Source organism: Microcaecilia unicolor, chromosome 1 (genome assembly GCF_901765095.1).
Source record: "Microcaecilia unicolor chromosome 1, aMicUni1.1, whole genome shotgun sequence".
Taxonomy (NCBI): Eukaryota; Metazoa; Chordata; class Amphibia; order Gymnophiona; family Siphonopidae; genus Microcaecilia; species Microcaecilia unicolor.
Window position 1 is genome coordinate 375,286,837 of NC_044031.1, and position 17,279 is coordinate 375,304,115.

The window sequence follows — 17,279 nt, forward strand, 5'->3', positions numbered from 1 at the left end:
TAACATGGAATGTTGCTACTATTTGGATTTCTGCTAGGTACTTGTGACTGGGATTGGCCAGTTTTGGAAGCAGGCTGCTGGGCTAGATGGACCACTGGTCTGACCCAGTATGGCTATTCTTACAGCCTGTGACCCCCTTCTTACATCAGGCTGTTGAGCAAATTTATGCACGTCCACTTGTATCTTAAGAAATTTTACTACTAAACTGCCATTATCTGGCAGATGAAACAAAATCATCATATCTACATTTTTTTCTTGGATTTGGTGGTGGGGAGAGGAGGGATAATTTGTATTTCCAAGGAGACACCGACAGGATTTGGGGCGCCTTTCTCAATTATCTGTTGACATCATTTTAAATACATGGTCAAACAGTGTTGATTTCTTAAAGATTCCAGTATTGACAATGTGCTGATAACACCATAGACATAGTGCACCGGTTTTGACATCCAGAGGTGGCCGGTTAAAATCCCACTGCTGCTCCTTGTGATCTTGGGCAAGTCACTTAATCCTCCATTGCCTAAGGTACAAATGTAGACTGTGAGCCCTCCAGGACAGGGAAGTACCCAGTGTACCTGAATGTAACTCACTTTGAGCTACTACTGAAAAGGTGTGAGCAAAATCCAAATAAATAAAAATTAGTTATGACTGTCATGAAAAAGTACACACATTAACAAATGAAGGCATCCAAAATATAATGCTGAGAAAAAGAGGAGATCTGGGAGTAATACCTGAAAAAAAGATAGAATTTAAATGAGGCAGTTAATACGTTGAAACATTCAGCTTGTGCTGCTTCAGGCATTTAGAACAAAATGCATGGTTGAAGCAAACTTCCCTTTCCCGGATCTCCTCTTTTTTAAAAATGGGCGTTACATTGGCCACCCTCCAATCTTCTGGTACCACGCCCGATTTTAAGGATAAATTGCATATCACTAGCAGTAGCTCCGCAAGCTCATTTTTCAGTTCTATCAGTACTCTAGGATGAATACCATCTGGTCCAGGAGATTTGCTACTCTTCAGTTTGCTGAACTGCCCCATTATGTCCTCCAGGTTTACGGTGAAGTCAGTAAGTTTCTCCGACTCGTCCGCTTGAAATATCATTTCCGACACCGGTATCCCAGCCAAATCTTCCTCAGTGAAGACCGAAGCAAAGAATTCATTCAATCTCTCCGCTACGTCTTTGTCTTCCTTGATCGCCCCTTTTACCCCTCAGTCATCCAGCGGCCCAACCGATTCTTTTGCCGGCTTCCTGCTTTTAATATACTTGAAAACATTTTTACTATGCTTTTTTGCCTCTAATGCTATCTTTTTTTTCGTAATCCCTCTTGGCCTTCTTTATCTGTGCCTTGCATTTGCTTAGACACTCCTTATGCTGCTTCTTGTTATTTTTAGACGGTTCCTTCTTCCATTTTCTGAAGGCATTTCTTTAGCCCTAATAGCTTCCCTTCACTTCACTTTCAACCAGGGCCAGCTGTCTTTTGGGAGTTCCGTCTTTCTTTTCTAATTTGTGGAATATGTTTGGTCTGGGCCTCCAGGATGGTATTTTGAACAGCATCCATGCCTGTTGTACAGTTTTTACCCTCTCAGTTGTCTCCCTAAGTTTTTTTTCCCACCGTTCTTCTCATTTTATCATAGTCTCCTTTTTTAAAGTTAAACGCTAATGTAATTGACTTCCTGTGTATAGTTACTTCAAGGTTGATATCAAAACTGATCATATTATGATCACTGTTATCAAGTGACCCCAGTACCATAACGTCCCTCACCAGATCATGCGCTCCACTAAGGACCAAGTCTAGAATTTTTTCCTTCTCTCGTCGGCTCCTACACCAGCTGCTCCATAAAGCTGTCCTTAATTTCATCAAGGAATTGTACCTCTCTAGCGTGTCCCGATGTTACATTTACACCAGTCTATATTTGGATAATTTGAAGTCCCCCCATTATTATCACATTGCCTATTTTGTTTGCGTCTCTGATTTCTTTATCATTTCTGCGTCTACCTGCTCATCCTGGCGAGGGCGGACGGTAGTACACTCCTATCACACCGTTCTTTTCCCTTTTATACATGGAATTTCAACTCACAATGATTCAAGGGTGTGGATTTGTGTCCTGCTGAATTTGTATCAAGGCTCTCGTTAATATACAATGCTACGCCTCCACCAGTCCGGTCCACCCTATCACTACGATATACTTTGTACCCCGGTATGACAGTGTCCCACTGGTTATCCTTCTTCCACCAGGTCTCAGTAATGCCTATTATATCCAATTTTTCATTTAGTGCAATATATTCCAACTCTCCCATCTTATTTCTTAGACTCCTAGCATTTACATATAGACATTTCAAAGTATGTTTGTTGTTCCTATTTGCATGATGCTTAGTACTGGACACTACTGAGGTTAATTGCAGTCATCCGAGTTAGACACTCGGCACGGATAAGGAACAGGAGAGGACAGACCATGGGAGCAGGCAGGCAGAAAGAGGCTTGCATGGTGTCTGGGGCCCCCCTTGCAGGCAGAGACAGAAAGGTAAGCGGGCTGGAGGGAGTGGCATTGGCACGAGTGGAAGGGAGGCGGCTCACAGCAGTCGGTTCTGCCGTGGACCCGGCTGTGTGTCTCCGGCGGCCTTAATCTGTGTCCTAGACTGCAGACGGTAATTATCCATTCTAGACAGCTGTGAATCATTTGTAAGCTATGGATATACTTTTGTGTGAGGTCAGCCAAAGCATATCCAGAGACTACTAGTGCCTATCTTACCTTCCTAAAATGATTCTGATCTGAAAGAGAGTAAATATGTCTGATTTGGTTCGGTGGCAAAAACATTTGCACTTAAGGAATAGAAATCCACGGGAGACGTATGTGTATGCGGGCGACAGTCTGATAGGTACGGACGGGGAGAGGGAACTTGGGGTGATAGTATCTGAGGATTTGAAGGTGACGAAACAGTGTGACAAGGCGGTGGCTGTATCTAGAAGGTTGTTGGGCTGTATAGAGAGAGGTGTGACCAGCAGAAGAAAGGGATTGTTGATGCCCCTGTATAAGTCATTGGTGAGGCCCATCTGGAGTATTGCCCCTATCGGACCGACCGTTCACTTGTCTATTAGATTGTAAGCTCTTGAGCAGGGACTGTCTCTCTTTGTTAAATTGTACAGCGCTACGTAACCCTAGTAGCGCTCTAGAAATGTTAAGTAGTAGTAGTAGTTTTGGAAGCTGTATCTTGCTAAGGATGTAAAAAGAATCGAAGCGGTGCAAAGAAAAGCTACGAGAATGGTATGGGATTTGCGTTACAAGACGTATGAGGAGAGACTTGCTGAACTAAACATGTATACCCTGGAGGAAAGGAGAAACAGGGGTGATATGATACAGACGTTCAAATATTTGAAAGGTATTAATCCGCAAACAAACCTTTTCCGGAGATACGAAGGCGGTAGAACGAGAGGACATGAAATGAGATTGAAGGGGGGCAGACTCAGGAAAAATGTCAGGAAGTATATTTTCACGGAGAGAGTGGTGGATGCTTGGAATGCCCTCCCGCGGGAGGTGGTGGAGATGAAAACGGTAACGGAATTCAAACGTGCGTGGGATAAACATAAAGGAATCCTGTTCAGAAGAAATGGATCCTCAGGAGTTTAGCCGAGATTGTTTAACGGAGCTGGTAATGGGAGGCGGGGATAGTGCTGGGCAGACTTATACGGTCTGTGCCAGAGCCGATGGTGGGAGGCGGGGATAGTGCTGGGCAGACTTGTACGGTCTGTGCCCTGAAAAAGACAGGTACAAATCAAGGTAAGGTATACACAAAAAAGTGCCACATTTCTTGGGCAGACTGGATGGACCGTGCAGGTCTTTTTCTGCTGTCATCTATTATGTTACTATGTTTTATTGATTTCCCAACAAAGGGAAATGGTAGAGATTGGGGGGTCTCCAGTTCTTGATCTGAAGGGACATAGCTTCTTTGTTAAATCAGTAGTGGGCAGGGCTCATTTGTGTCGCAGATTATTCAGTTATGCAATAAGGGAAGCGGATGCCATTTTCATTAGCCTTCTCCCATAGTACCAGAACACTGTCATTCCTGTTCTTAGGGTATGCCTACCTAACTCATGTTTTTTATAGAGCCTTTGTTGACAAAAGGAGCCTTGGATCCATGAATCTGTTGCAGTTTTCAGTGTTAGGTGCCAGGCAGTTGCGGATGGCATACATCCCTCAGGCACTCCCACACTGCACTTTCTGGCTTATGACCTCCCTGATTGGAAGGCTAGGATTGTTTACAACATACTGATGTTAGTCTAGCTGTACTACCTGCCATTGTCTTTCTCTGTTGTCACCCACAGCACAGTTCCTCTGAAGCAGTGTGGATCTCTCGTGACTTGTTCAAGAGGGAGGGTTATGAAACATGTCATTAAGGCAGCCATTCATGGCTGGATGTAGTGGTAGTTCCTGCTCACCATGAACTGTACTGCTAAGAACAGATAAAACAAGGCCAAATGTACTTGAGAAATCTATTTTCTTTTTCATGTAAGGAAAATTGTTTTTAAGAGCTTCACATACGCCTTTGTTGACAAGGTGAAGAGGTATATGGAAACAAATGTGACACAGGTACAACAGTGACATCTATGGGAGGGATTTAGAGTTCCTTTGTATCAGATTTTTAAGGATCTGCACCTGTGTGCCCACTCCGAAAGACTTGTTGCTACAATGGTTGTTTTGGAGGGGAGTGGGCAAACTGTGGAAAACACCTGGTAGCTGTTAATGAAGGTTAATGACAAGTCACCTTCTGGGATGTAAAGGCTCCTGTACCCTTAGTACCCCCAACCAATTTAAATGGGAGTTGGGAGGGTTTGAGGCTACAGTTCAGATGGCTGAAAACTAAAGAAGGCAAGACAAGATGATTATATAAATAATTGTATATGAAAAGTGACAAATGCCAGCCAAAAGCTTACTTGATAAACTTGATAGCGATAACACCCAAAAAGGAGGTAAAGAATTATCTGTGTGTTTTGATACCCTCCCCTCCACTAGAATATGAAGCCAAAATCTTTAGGGAACCCATCCTCCTCCAGCAGATTAACATACGGTCAGGGGCAAGCTACAAGAAACAGTTAATGCAGGTCGGCAAATAGTGGTTTTCTGAATAAAATCTAAGTAGAACATAGAAACATGATGGCAGATAAGGGCCAAAAGGCCCACCCAGTCTGCCCTTCCTCAGCAAAACCCTAAGTCCTCCTTTTCTTAAGGGATTCCACATGCCTGTCCCACACTTTAAATTCTGACACAGTCCTCTTCTCCACGACCTCCATCGGGAGGACATTCCACGCTCCCAGTACCCTCTCTGTGAGAGTGTTTCCTTAGATTCTTCCTAAGCCTGTTTCCTCTTAACGTCATCCTATGCCCTCTCATTCCAGAGGTTTCCTTCATTCGAAAAAGGTTCACCTCATGTACATTAATGCCACCAAAATATTTAAACATCTCTATCATATCCCCTCTTACCTTCCTCTCCTCTTTCAGCGTATACATGTTGATATTTATAACCCTGGCCCTGTATGTTTTATGGCAGAGACCTCTTACCAATTTTGTAGCCATCCTCTGGACCAACTCCAGCCTGTTTATATCTTTCCATAGGTGCGGTCTTCAGAATTGCACGCAGTAGTCTAAATGGGGGGTCTCACCAGAGACTTATACAAGGGAACCCTCACCTCTTTTTTTTTTTTTTTTTTTTTTAAAGTATTGCCATACTGGGATAGACCAAAGGTCCATCTAGCCCAGCATCCTGTTCCCAACAGTGGCCAATCCAGGTCACAAATACCTGGCACGATCCCAAAAAAGTACAAAACATTTTATACTGCTTATCCCAGAAATAAGCAGTGGATTTTCTCAAGTCCATTTTAATAATGGTCTATAGATTTTCCTTTAGGAAGCTGTCCAAACTTTTCTGAACCCTGCTAAGCTAACCACCTTTACCACATTCTCTGGCAATGAATTCCAGAGTTTAATTACACGTTGAGTGAAGAAAACTTTTCTCTGATTTTCTCCTGCTGGTCATCCCTCTCCTGATGCACCCAAGCATTCTTCTGGCTCTGACCATTGCCTTTTCTACCTGTTTGACCACTTTAAGGTAATCAGACACAATCACTCCCAAGTCCCGTTCTTCTTTCATATACAGAAGCACTTTACCCTGTATATTGATGTGTGCATAGCTATTTTGAACAAGATCAATTTAGAATCCGAGTTCAGTCTCTCTTTAATCTCTCAATTGGATTATTATAATAAAGTGTACTTAGGATGTAATAGAAGTCTAGTAAGGAGACTGCAGATGATCCAGAATACGGATATTCGACTGATTTTTGGATTGCTAAATTTTATAGTATCAATCCTAGCTATTTAACATTGCACTGACTTTCAAGTTGGCATGTTTTCTTTTTAAAGTACTACATGGTTTGGCACTGGTTTATTTATATCCATATTTTATATATACCTTTGCTTTGAGAACCAGACGTACTGGTTCAGTAGGCTACTTTTTTCCTTCACCAAAAAGGAAAAATAGGTTACATTTGTTTGAATTAGGTTTGGCCTTTCAACTGGCAAGACTGTGGACTATGATTGCACCTGTTTTTCAGTCTTCTAAATCTTATATTGATTTTAGGAAAAATATGAAAATTGATTATCTCTGTTGGACATTCTAAATTTGGGTGGCACTAGTCCCGCCCTAAACACACCCACAGCAAGTCCCCTTGCTATTTGGCCAAACTGCAGCGTAGGACGACCAGATTCTTGTTTTCAAAATCGCAATTTGGATGTTTTTGGCAGGTGGGTGTGTGTTGGCCATTTTGAGATGTCAATATGCTTTAAAAATGAGCTCATTAGTCTTTTGCCCCACTCCCCTCCCTCTTTTTCACTTCTATCCCAACTTTGCTGTAGGATGATAGTGACAATGCAGCATATCAGGGCCCTGTACTCTTCCTTTACTGCATGGGGTTGGCGTTGCCAGCTTACCACATGGGACACTAAAGTCCTGTGACGCTGAAAGGGTGACACATTGAGTCTGACTACAGCAGAAGAGGCAGATAGGAATCTAAGGTAGAGAATGTCACAGGGATGGGGACACACGGTTAACCCTGTGGGTAGCGAGACAACCTTTGTTCCCATGTCATTCTGTAAAAGGTTGAGACTAGTCTTAAACATGGTGTTCCAACTAGATGGAATAGCATCTTTAAAATACTAGAATCAATATGTAAAAACTTAACACACCTTAGACAACTGGCAACTTAATTCAATGATCCAAAAGCAGCTTCTGTAGTTTATTTAAATGAAGCACTGTTCAATGACATCATTTGTGTCTAGTCTACCTTTGATGTGGCAACAAGTCTTGTCTGCTCATCTGTAAGGTCCTTACATCATGTGTCCAGTTGCTCAAGCATCTTACTGTTACTGCAACAGATTCATCCATTGTTGCTGGAATCAAGGAGCTTTTCAAACACTTAATTGACAGTTCATCCACTACACTGTGTTGGCTTTCTTTTACACTCACATCTGAAAGACAATCCATTTATCGTCCCAGATGATGTAAGTACACAGACAACTGAATCTTTGAAAAGATTGTACTAAAATCAGATTGAACTAGAAGGCTGGAGGCCATCAACATTAACAACTTGGGATCCTCTACAATTCACATTCCCAGAAAGCATCACATCTATGGAAGAGCCCCCCCCCCCTCCCCCAAATAATGAAAATGGATGTTACCAGTTCTATGAGCAAATTTATAGAACAATGCCTCCGTCGAAGGCTATTGTCAATGAATTGGACAGTTGTTTATATTCGAGTGATGCAGATGACGATGTTTTGATTTTATGGAAAAACAAGGAAAAGTGCTGGCCAAAACTTGCGTGGGGGATCCTGTGTATCTCTGCTACCAGCACATCATTGAGAGGATATTTTCTATTGTGGGAAGGACTGTGGAGGATTGGAGAGCTAGACTGAATCCTGAGATTGTTGATGACTTATGATGTTTTAATCTATGGATGAATAATAACAGTGCTTCATAGGGCATATTTCTCCCTCGGTAGGGCATACAGAGAGGGTTGTATTTTGTCCTGGATATTTTAACAGGGTGGTTAGGGTTCCTTGAGGTATAAGAAGTCAGGTGTTGTGCTGGATTATTTCAGTTGTTCATTGTTACTATTTTCTATTTATGATTTATAAACAATTGTGCAGAATATTGTTCCTTTTTATACTTTAATAAAAATATTTAAATATAAAATCATAAGTGTTTGAGGCTTCTGCAGATCAGGACAGAGCCTGTGGAGACAGAGATGAACTGCTGCTGTCCTCCTAGAGTACAGTAAAGTTTAAAAAAAAATCAGTGAAGGTCATTTTGTGGGCAGTAGAACAGCACTCAAAGGCCTTTCTTTTGTTCTCTTCATTTCTTCTCCTCCCTTTTTCTTGGCTCTGCCAGCATAAGGTGGTGTGGAGTCTTGCTAAGTTTGTGTTGGATGGCCTGTGTTTGGAAATTTAAAACATTCCATGTGTTTGCTACTTGCATAGTTTTCCTTCCTCTCGGGAAGACAAGAGCTCTGTGCCAAAAAAAAATGTCAGTGCTGGTAAGCTCTCTTTAGAATGCCACATGTTTATAATTTAAATTTCACGTTCATAAAATCAAAGAAATATGATGCACACATTCTTAAGGTCCCTTGCCACACTGAAGATAATTTTCAAAGTATCTTCATGAGTAAAACAATGCTCTATCTGTGGAAATAGGCCTTTATAAAGTTATTTGCCCAATATGTTTGTAAAATTGTATGCATGCAGCTTGTATGTACACAGGTTCACCTACACTGAGTGGAGCTGATTTTTAGGGGTGAGTCTGAGGGGGTTTGCTTTTACACACGTACGTTTGAAAATTTGCCCCATATATGTGTAATTTCAGAATATTTTTGCCATTAAAGAGCAGGTGTGAAATCGAGCACGTAATTTTCCTTGGTAAACTTCATTGGTTCTTGTGGGTGGGAGTGCTGGACGTTTGGGGGTTTGTGCCCTCGGATCTATGGGTCCCCAACTCCTCCTGGTCTCCTTGTTTGGGAATTCTGTGCTGATTTTTTTTTAACTTCTTATGGACTTGTAGAAGTTTTTGCTTCACTTCCAGAAATGAGATGAGTTTTCAGGGGAAGTAATAAACCACCAGTCTTGAGCTATATAGGAAGTAATTCTGTACTAAGCTCATTAGCATAAATTTGCTTTTGGTTTAACACAGAAGTTTTTGTCCACTATGATTCTGTTGGAGGTAATTGTAGTGCAAAAACCTGGCACTAAAAGTAAACCACTATGCTGATTTCTGAAACGTAGCTTTCTAATGAGTGTGCTATTAGGGATGGGCATTCTAAAAAAAAAAAATTTTTAAGTTTGTGTGGTAACAGATGTCGTTAACAGCACGTATTAAGCAGTATTCTATAAGCTGTGTCTAAAGTTCTTTGTGGTTTATAAAATGATGTGTATTGGATAAATTGTGCATAAATCTAGGCGCCACCATTTCCACCAATGAAACCATGGAGCAAATGCCTGCACCAAAATTACGCACGTAACTCAAACTCATGCTCCTGACCCTCCCCAAAACCCCCATTACCCTCCCTTTTCTGCACCCCCCTTTTTGGACTGTGTGTAAATTTTAGACACATAAGTTCCAATTAAATCTAATTAGTGCCAATAATTGCACACAAATCAGAGGTGTGCCTAAATTTGCGCACACAATGTTTGGTGACTTTTATAGACTTGAGGGTATGAGTCCATGCGCCAAACCATTTTGCATGTGTGTACTCTTGGGAAAGAGTGCCCACTATGTTCAGATAGCATGCACTCTTAATGGTGAACGATATTTCTTGGAAACGACTGCCAACTCTGCTGTCCTTCTACAGACGTGTAGATTTGGTAGATTGGAATGAAAAAAGTCTCTTCAGTTCTGCATAAAGTTATTGTCCAAGCCAGAGAAGTTATGGAGAAGGGGATTCTGAGACAAATAGATTTGATTATGGTACAAAGTTGATCTCCTGAGCTTCTGGAAATTTGGAAACATAGGGCATGCATTTAAAAATAAAAAGACAGATACTTCACGGAAACATATTTTTCAGGCTATTAATTCTGCCCATAAGTTGTTCTGTGGTGTTAAGGAACTGTCAGAGATCCATTAGGAGACGATCTAGTGAGAAGAGAGCTTTATATTTTGAGTAAAATTCTTAATATCCAACAGGCTTTCCTACAAGGTGTGAATTTGGACCTGGAGAATGACCAATGTAAGTTTAGAATTTTTGAGATGTTTTTAACCTACCCAGTTTGGAAAGGGTCAGAAGACTAAATTGGTGACTAAATTGGCAAAGGGGGACTGTATTGACTACTTCTGCCCTTTATGGGTGAAATTTTAATGAGATTTAGGGGTCCTTTTACTAAGGTGTGCTAATGACATGGCACTAAACATACACTAATTCATTAGCATGCGCTCAGTCAGTTAGTGCACCTTAGTAAAAGGACACTTTGGTTTAAATGTATGATAATTCAGCTTACTAGAAAGAATCCTTAGGAGGGTGCATGAGTGGTCAGTTAATTATCGATCAAGTTCAAACTTTCAATTCTTATCAAAATTGATTGAAAGCTAGGTTTCTAATCAGTTATGTGCTTTTTGGATAAGAGAATCAGGGCTTAGCAGTGAAACTCATCTCTCTTTATTTGATGATCTGCCATAGGCTGCTGAATAAAGGGGGGTCTGAAATTCTTATCCTGCTTGACAGTTAATTACCAGATTCTGCTGTCAAGGTTATGGGGCACTGGGAGTTGGTGAATGGATCAGTGCTAGATTGGATTTCAGATTTCTTCACCAACAGAGTTCAGATGGTTGTGACTAGCAAATAAAAATCCCTTACTTATTCTTTGATTCCCCCCCCCCCCCCCCAGTGTCATCTTTATCCCCAATTTTATTTAATCTCTATATGCAATCTCTAGTCAGTTGATTAGAGGTGTCGGGATTCAAGGGTATATACATGCAGCTGGTGTACATTTTCTAATCCACGGAATAAGTGTGCTGCAGTGTTCTTGAGAACATATGAATCATGTATTTTAAGAAATGAGAAATGGGTGGGCGATGATACATTAAAACACAATTTAGAAGTAGAGCCTAAGGTTTAAAATCCCCAACCATTGAACCAAAAACAATCCAAATCTCTCAGCAGTAAATTCATGGTTGAGGTCTGTATTAGCTGTTACTGATAATCAGACCATACCTCAGGTCCTGATGCGTCCTGGTAGTTCATTAGTGACTATAAAGAGAAAGAGAGCTAGAGAATCCTGTGGTACTGATCCCATGGGCATTAGTGAATGAATGCTTTTAAAACAAAACCTCTGTGAAAATGTTATCAGACACAGCTACAAATCCATACTAACACAGGCAAAGGTCAGTGAAGAGAGAACACATGAATATTTGAAAAAGGAAAGAAGTCTAGAGCTTAGAGGGGAAAACAGAAGTTAAATATTTAGGAGTCAGGACACTATGAAGGCTTAGCTAATTTTGTTTTAATTTACTGAAAAGTTGAGAATTCAGTGCATGTGTTCTGTTAGTTTATTGTATTGGAAATAGTTTAGGTGAGGTGGAGAGGAGATTGGTATATCTTTTAATGGTTATCTGTTGTTTGGAGCCCTAAGAGGGAAACAGGCTTACATATTTATAATATACTTCTTCAGTATTTCTCAGTAGTAATTCTATGAGCATGATAAATAGATAAGGTAAAAAAAGGCATCACACCCTGGAAATAAATCCAAATGTTTCCACACCTTTACAATAAAAAAAAAAAATAGCAAAAGTTTCCTTGAAAAGGTTTACTAACAAACTTCCGTTCATCTTGCTGCTTAAACCCCACTGATAAGAGATGTTTTCCTTTCCCCGCTTGCTTTTCCAGATCATCTCAGACCTGGAGTCTTGGAATGATGAACTGTCCCAGCAGATGAATGACTTTGACACAGAAGACCTGACAATAGCAGAACAAAGGCTCCAGCATCATGCGGACAAGGCCTTGACCATGAATAACTTGACCTTTGATGTGATCCATCAAGGGCAGGACCTGCTGCAATATGTCAACGAAGTGCAGGCCTCTGGTAAGATAGATCTGCCCATGTCACAGCAGTAGGGATAGGATCCGGTCAGGGTGGCTTTCAAGCAGGCCTTGTTTAATTTTATTTCAAGCTCTGTGGCCTATAAATGTTGGTCATGACCCATGTGCTGCTTTTTCTGTGTAACATGACTGTAAGTTTTTAGTCGGATTTCAGACAATTTTAGGCCTCTTACCTTATCAGTCTGCTAAAGCTTCAGTCCTGCTTTCTTGCCCTCCCAGTAGGAATGTGATCTTTTAATTTGTTCTCATTTTGTTAGGTCCCTGACAACTAGTCAAGAAAAATATATAAACCTTATTGTAATGCAGTGGTCTCAACCCAGTCCTTTGGACACAGCCAAGCCAGCAGGTTTTCAGGATATCCACGGTGAACAAGCATGAGAGAAATTGTCATGCACTGTATCCATCTTATGCAAATTAACTGACTGGGTGTGACCTAAGGACTAAGTCACCCCTATTCTAATGAAAATGGATTTTTTTTTTTAATAGACTTATTTCTGGGCATTCAGAAGGGCTATCATAAAAAACCTGTAAACACATCTTTTCAAGAAGTCTTTCCCCCCTGGATCTGACTAATCCCACACCAACATACATCATGAAAAGTTCAGAAATGGAAAACGATAATATTAACCTCTCTCACAATATGCTAATATATCAACCTAAGCATTTATTGTACTTTTGTATTATGTACTAGACTTCTACAAATCTAAATTTTGTAACCGCCTTTTTAGCAATATGTAAGCCACATTGAACCTGCCATACGGTGGGAAAATGTGGGATACAAATGCAATAAATAAATAAAACAATAAATAAACATTTTAGCAAAACTACTTCCTATCCTTTCACAGCCATAGGCTTTAGATTTCAGTATTTAAATTTCAGATTAACTTTTTAAACAGCATTTCAATCCTTATTTAGGCTCCATGACTGTAGAGCTGTGATGTATGTTGCATTAGTCTGGTGTCTGCAACATGTCGGGAGGAGTTATATATAGCAGGGGCTCCCAAACTGTCCAGGGAACCCCAGCCAGTCAGGTTTTCAGGATATTCCCAATGAATATGCATGAGCGATTTGGATACCAATGAGGCAAAATATGTAAATTGAGCTCAGGGATATTCATTGGGGATATCCTGAAAATCTGACTGGCTAGGAATTCCCCCAGGACAGGTTTGGGAATATCTGGGTTTTAGAATGGGGACATTGGTTTGGATCACTTGCACCCTTGATGTTATGTGACGTTTAAGAAAAAGAATTAAAATCAAATGCTTAAGAACATAAGAATAGCCATACTGGGACAGACCAGTGGTCCACCTAGCCCAGTATCCTGCTTCTAGCAGTGGCCAATCTAGGTCACAAGTACCTGGCAGAAACCCAGTTTGTAGCACCATTCCATGCTACGAATCAGTGGACAAGCAGTGGCTTCCCCAATGTCCATCTCAATAACAGACTATGGACTTTTCCTCCATGAACTTGTCCAAAACTTTTTAAAACCCAGATACGCTAACCACCATTACCACATCCTCCTGCTGCGAATTCCAGAGCTTAACTATTCTTTGAGTGAAAAAATATTTCCTCCTGTTTGTTTTAAAAGTATTCCCATGTAATTTCATTGCGTTTCTCCTGGTCTTTGTACTTTCTGAAAGTGTGAAAAATCGATTAACCTCCACCTGCTCCACACCACTCAGGATTATGTAGACCTTAATCATATCCCCACTCAGCCGTCTCTTTTCCAAGCTGAAGAGCCCTAACCTCTTTAGCCTTTCCTTATTTGGGAGGAATTCCATTCTCTCTATCATTTTGGTCGCTCTTCTGTGAACCTTTTCTAATTCCACTATCTCCTTTTTGAGATGACCAGAATTGAACATAATACTCAAGGTGAGGTCACACCATGGAGTGATACAGAGGCATTATAATAATCTTGGTCTTATTTTGCATCCCTCTCGTAATTCCGAGCATATTGTTTTCTTTTTTGGCTGCTGCACACTGGGCAGAAGATTTCAGCATATTGTCTACAGTGACAGCTAGGTCTTTTTCTTGAGTGCTGACTCTAATATGGAACCTAGCATCAGATAACTATGCTTCAGATTATTCCAAATGTATATCACTTTGCATTTGTCTTCATTAAATTTCATCTGTCATTTGGATGCCCAGTCTTCCAGTTTCCTAAGGTCTTCCTGCAATGTTTCACAATCCACAAGCTGATGATTTTTCCCTAAAGGTATCCAGAGCCTCATATAATAAAAACAAATTATAATAAAACTAAAATTTTACAATTTAGATCAGTTTACAGATAAAAAGTTGCGTATTTAAAAAGCCTTAAACATGGTGGTATATTATAAATTTAAAAAATAAAGGTTTTGAATAACATTGTTTTGATAGAATGATGAAATATGGTGACAAATAATTGTCCTGCCTTCTATGCAAAAATTAGTCCATTCTACAAATGGATTTTTTTTTGTTTTTTTGTTTTGTTTTTTTGCTTGTTATTCCGGATTGGTAATGTCCTGAGTGTAATGGTCTTTTATAATCGGGGAATGATAACAAAGATAATGTATTCAGATGTTAATCTGTTAAATATTTTAAAAACTAAACATGCAGTGATATGAAAGTTTTCTCCCCCCCTCCTTATTTCCCCCTTTATTGTCTGTCATACTGAATGGTTTCTAATCTTTAACAAAATGTAATATTAGATAAAGGGAATCAGAGTACGCACAACAGTTTTTAAATTACTTCATTTATTTATAAAACAAAGTTATCGAGCACTAATGTAAAAAAAGTAACTGCTGTCTTAGTTATGCAATGAACCAGTTCACCAAATGTAGTTGATGAGTAGATTCATTTGATAGAACACAGCCAGGTTTGATTACAGCTAGCCCTGTTGATTATAAACCTCGCTATATATTGAACCCTACCATGAGAATGGAGTTTTCACCACAGTTTCTACAAGAATGCTGTGCCACGATCAAAGAAAATTCCAGAAGAGATTAGAAAAAAATTGTTCAAATATATCTGGATAGGGTTACAAAGTCAGTTCTGAAGCTTTTGGACTCCACCAAGCGACAGTGAGAGCCATTACACCAGATGGAAAAGACTTGGAGCAGTGGTAAATCTTCCCAGAAATGCTGACCTGCCAGAATTGCTCCAAGATTGCAGCAACAACTCATCTGGGAGGTCACAAAATATCTCAGAACAACATTCGAAGCACTGCAGGCCTCCCTAGCCTCAGTTAAGATCATGACTCCACAGTAAGAAAGAGACTAGACAAAAATGGGATTCATGGGAGAGTAGCAAGACAGAAACTGCTGCTATCCAAGAGTACATCAATGCTCGTATCACATTTGCAGAAACGCACCTGGATGATCCCCAAACCTTTTGAGATAATGTTTTACAGGCAGATGAGTCAAGAGTTGGAACTCTTTGGACAACATGGGTCCCATTATGTCTGATGTAAAGCAAATATATCATACTAACTTTAAATGGCTTGGGACTGTAGCACAAAAATAGCCCAATATAAAAATTTGTTGGGGTCCGTCGGTCAGATTAGGGTTAAATCAATTAAATAATTTAAAAACTTTGTTGTTTGCTCAGGTTCTTTTGGTCTAATACAGTATTACATTTTGTTTAATGATCAGAAACCATTCATTGTGACAGATGTTAAGTAATTGGGGAAATCAAGAAAGGGGGGGCACTTTTTTATACCACTATAATTTAAAAATAACCCTTGCCTTTACTGGCAACCAGTGTAGTAAAGGAAAAGCGCTGTCATATTTGTGACTCTTAGCAAACAATTGTTTTCAGATTATTTTTTGATGGAACATTTTTGTACATAATGAATTTTGTATATAATTAATATATCACACGTATAAATAAGTTAAAGCAGACACTGGTATGCAGTATAATCTGTAAAAATGCTTAACATATTTATTAGGACTGTGCAATTCATGTGGCCACACATTGTTCTGCTGTGGTTTGTTGAGGTTGTTAAACCAAAGCTCGGGATAACCATTTTACTTATAAGGTTGACAGCAGTCATATGTGTCACAGCAAATTCCTTGCAACCCACCCTGTGCTCAGGCTATTGGAATGTGTATCGCATGCCACTGTGCGTTGCTGTATATAGTTACTTAACTGACTGGATATATTTCTCAGCACTTTGAAGAAATAATGAAAGCTAAAGCGTGTTCTTCAGATTTCCGTGACCAGAGCGCTTTCAGACAAGACAGTACAGCAGACGTGATCGGCAGGCTTTGCCATAAAATAGCCACAAGCATTTTCTAATTATGCCAAGATGGTTTGAGGAGGAAAATGGGGATGTAGATGGTAATTGTAGTACGACCATAAGTCAAAGGAGGTAGGGATGTGAATAGTCCCCATTGCCACCCACAGACTTTGTGTGCATGGGGGGTGGGGGTGGTGGTGTCTTCAGTGTGTATGTTCATACTATCATCCACAACAGATAGATGTGATTCTAAAAGAATTGTGTTATTTTAAAAAGCAACTTTAATATTTTTGTGGTGTGGTGCTCCAAAATTTTCTAAAATATCATCTACAGAAGTCTTTCCCCCCCCCTCATTATAGGAATACACAGTTTGAGAGTGAATTAAACAGCAACTCATTAGTATTGCAAAACAAATGAAAATGCAGAAATATATTTTAAGTGGAAGGAAACACAGGGGCAGGGTGCTTTAGACAATCTGTTTTTTTCTTTCCTGGCATTTGTACTGTCATAATGGTATAAAATAATATGAAAGTACTGAAAGGATACGAGCACATCATATCAAGATGGGGAGGAGGAGGAATTAGATATGCTCAAAATTTTGGTGAAGATGTACCTACCATGATGCCCTTGTCCTACTGAAATGAATCCTCTCTTAAAAAGGGTGTATATTAAACGATTCTGTGTTTGAGAGACAATAATGTACCACATAGGACTAAGACTGATTTTGTGACATAGTAAGTGAACCCCTAGATACTTTAACACAACTAATTGTCTAGTTAGAATCAGATGTTTAAAAAAATTGGGTATTGCTTAAGCCACTTTCCAGAGTAAATCTGCTAAACTGTTTTTGGGCAACCTGTCCTATACAAAAATGCAAAAGGTCACTATAAAACTTAGTGAGCATGCATCAAACCATGATCCAAAACCATTTT

The 17,279-nt window shown here is 40.0% G+C and overlaps 1 protein-coding gene across 1 annotated transcript in view; it reads left to right on the forward strand.

Annotated features, from left to right (window-relative positions):
- TRIO (trio Rho guanine nucleotide exchange factor) overlaps window positions 1–17,279 on the forward strand; it is a 905,131-nt gene that overhangs the window by 464,902 nt on the left and 422,950 nt on the right. Inside the window, 1 exon segment of the mRNA XM_030209962.1 lies at window positions 11,919–12,114. Coding sequence (XP_030065822.1) covers window positions 11,919–12,114 — 196 coding nt within the window.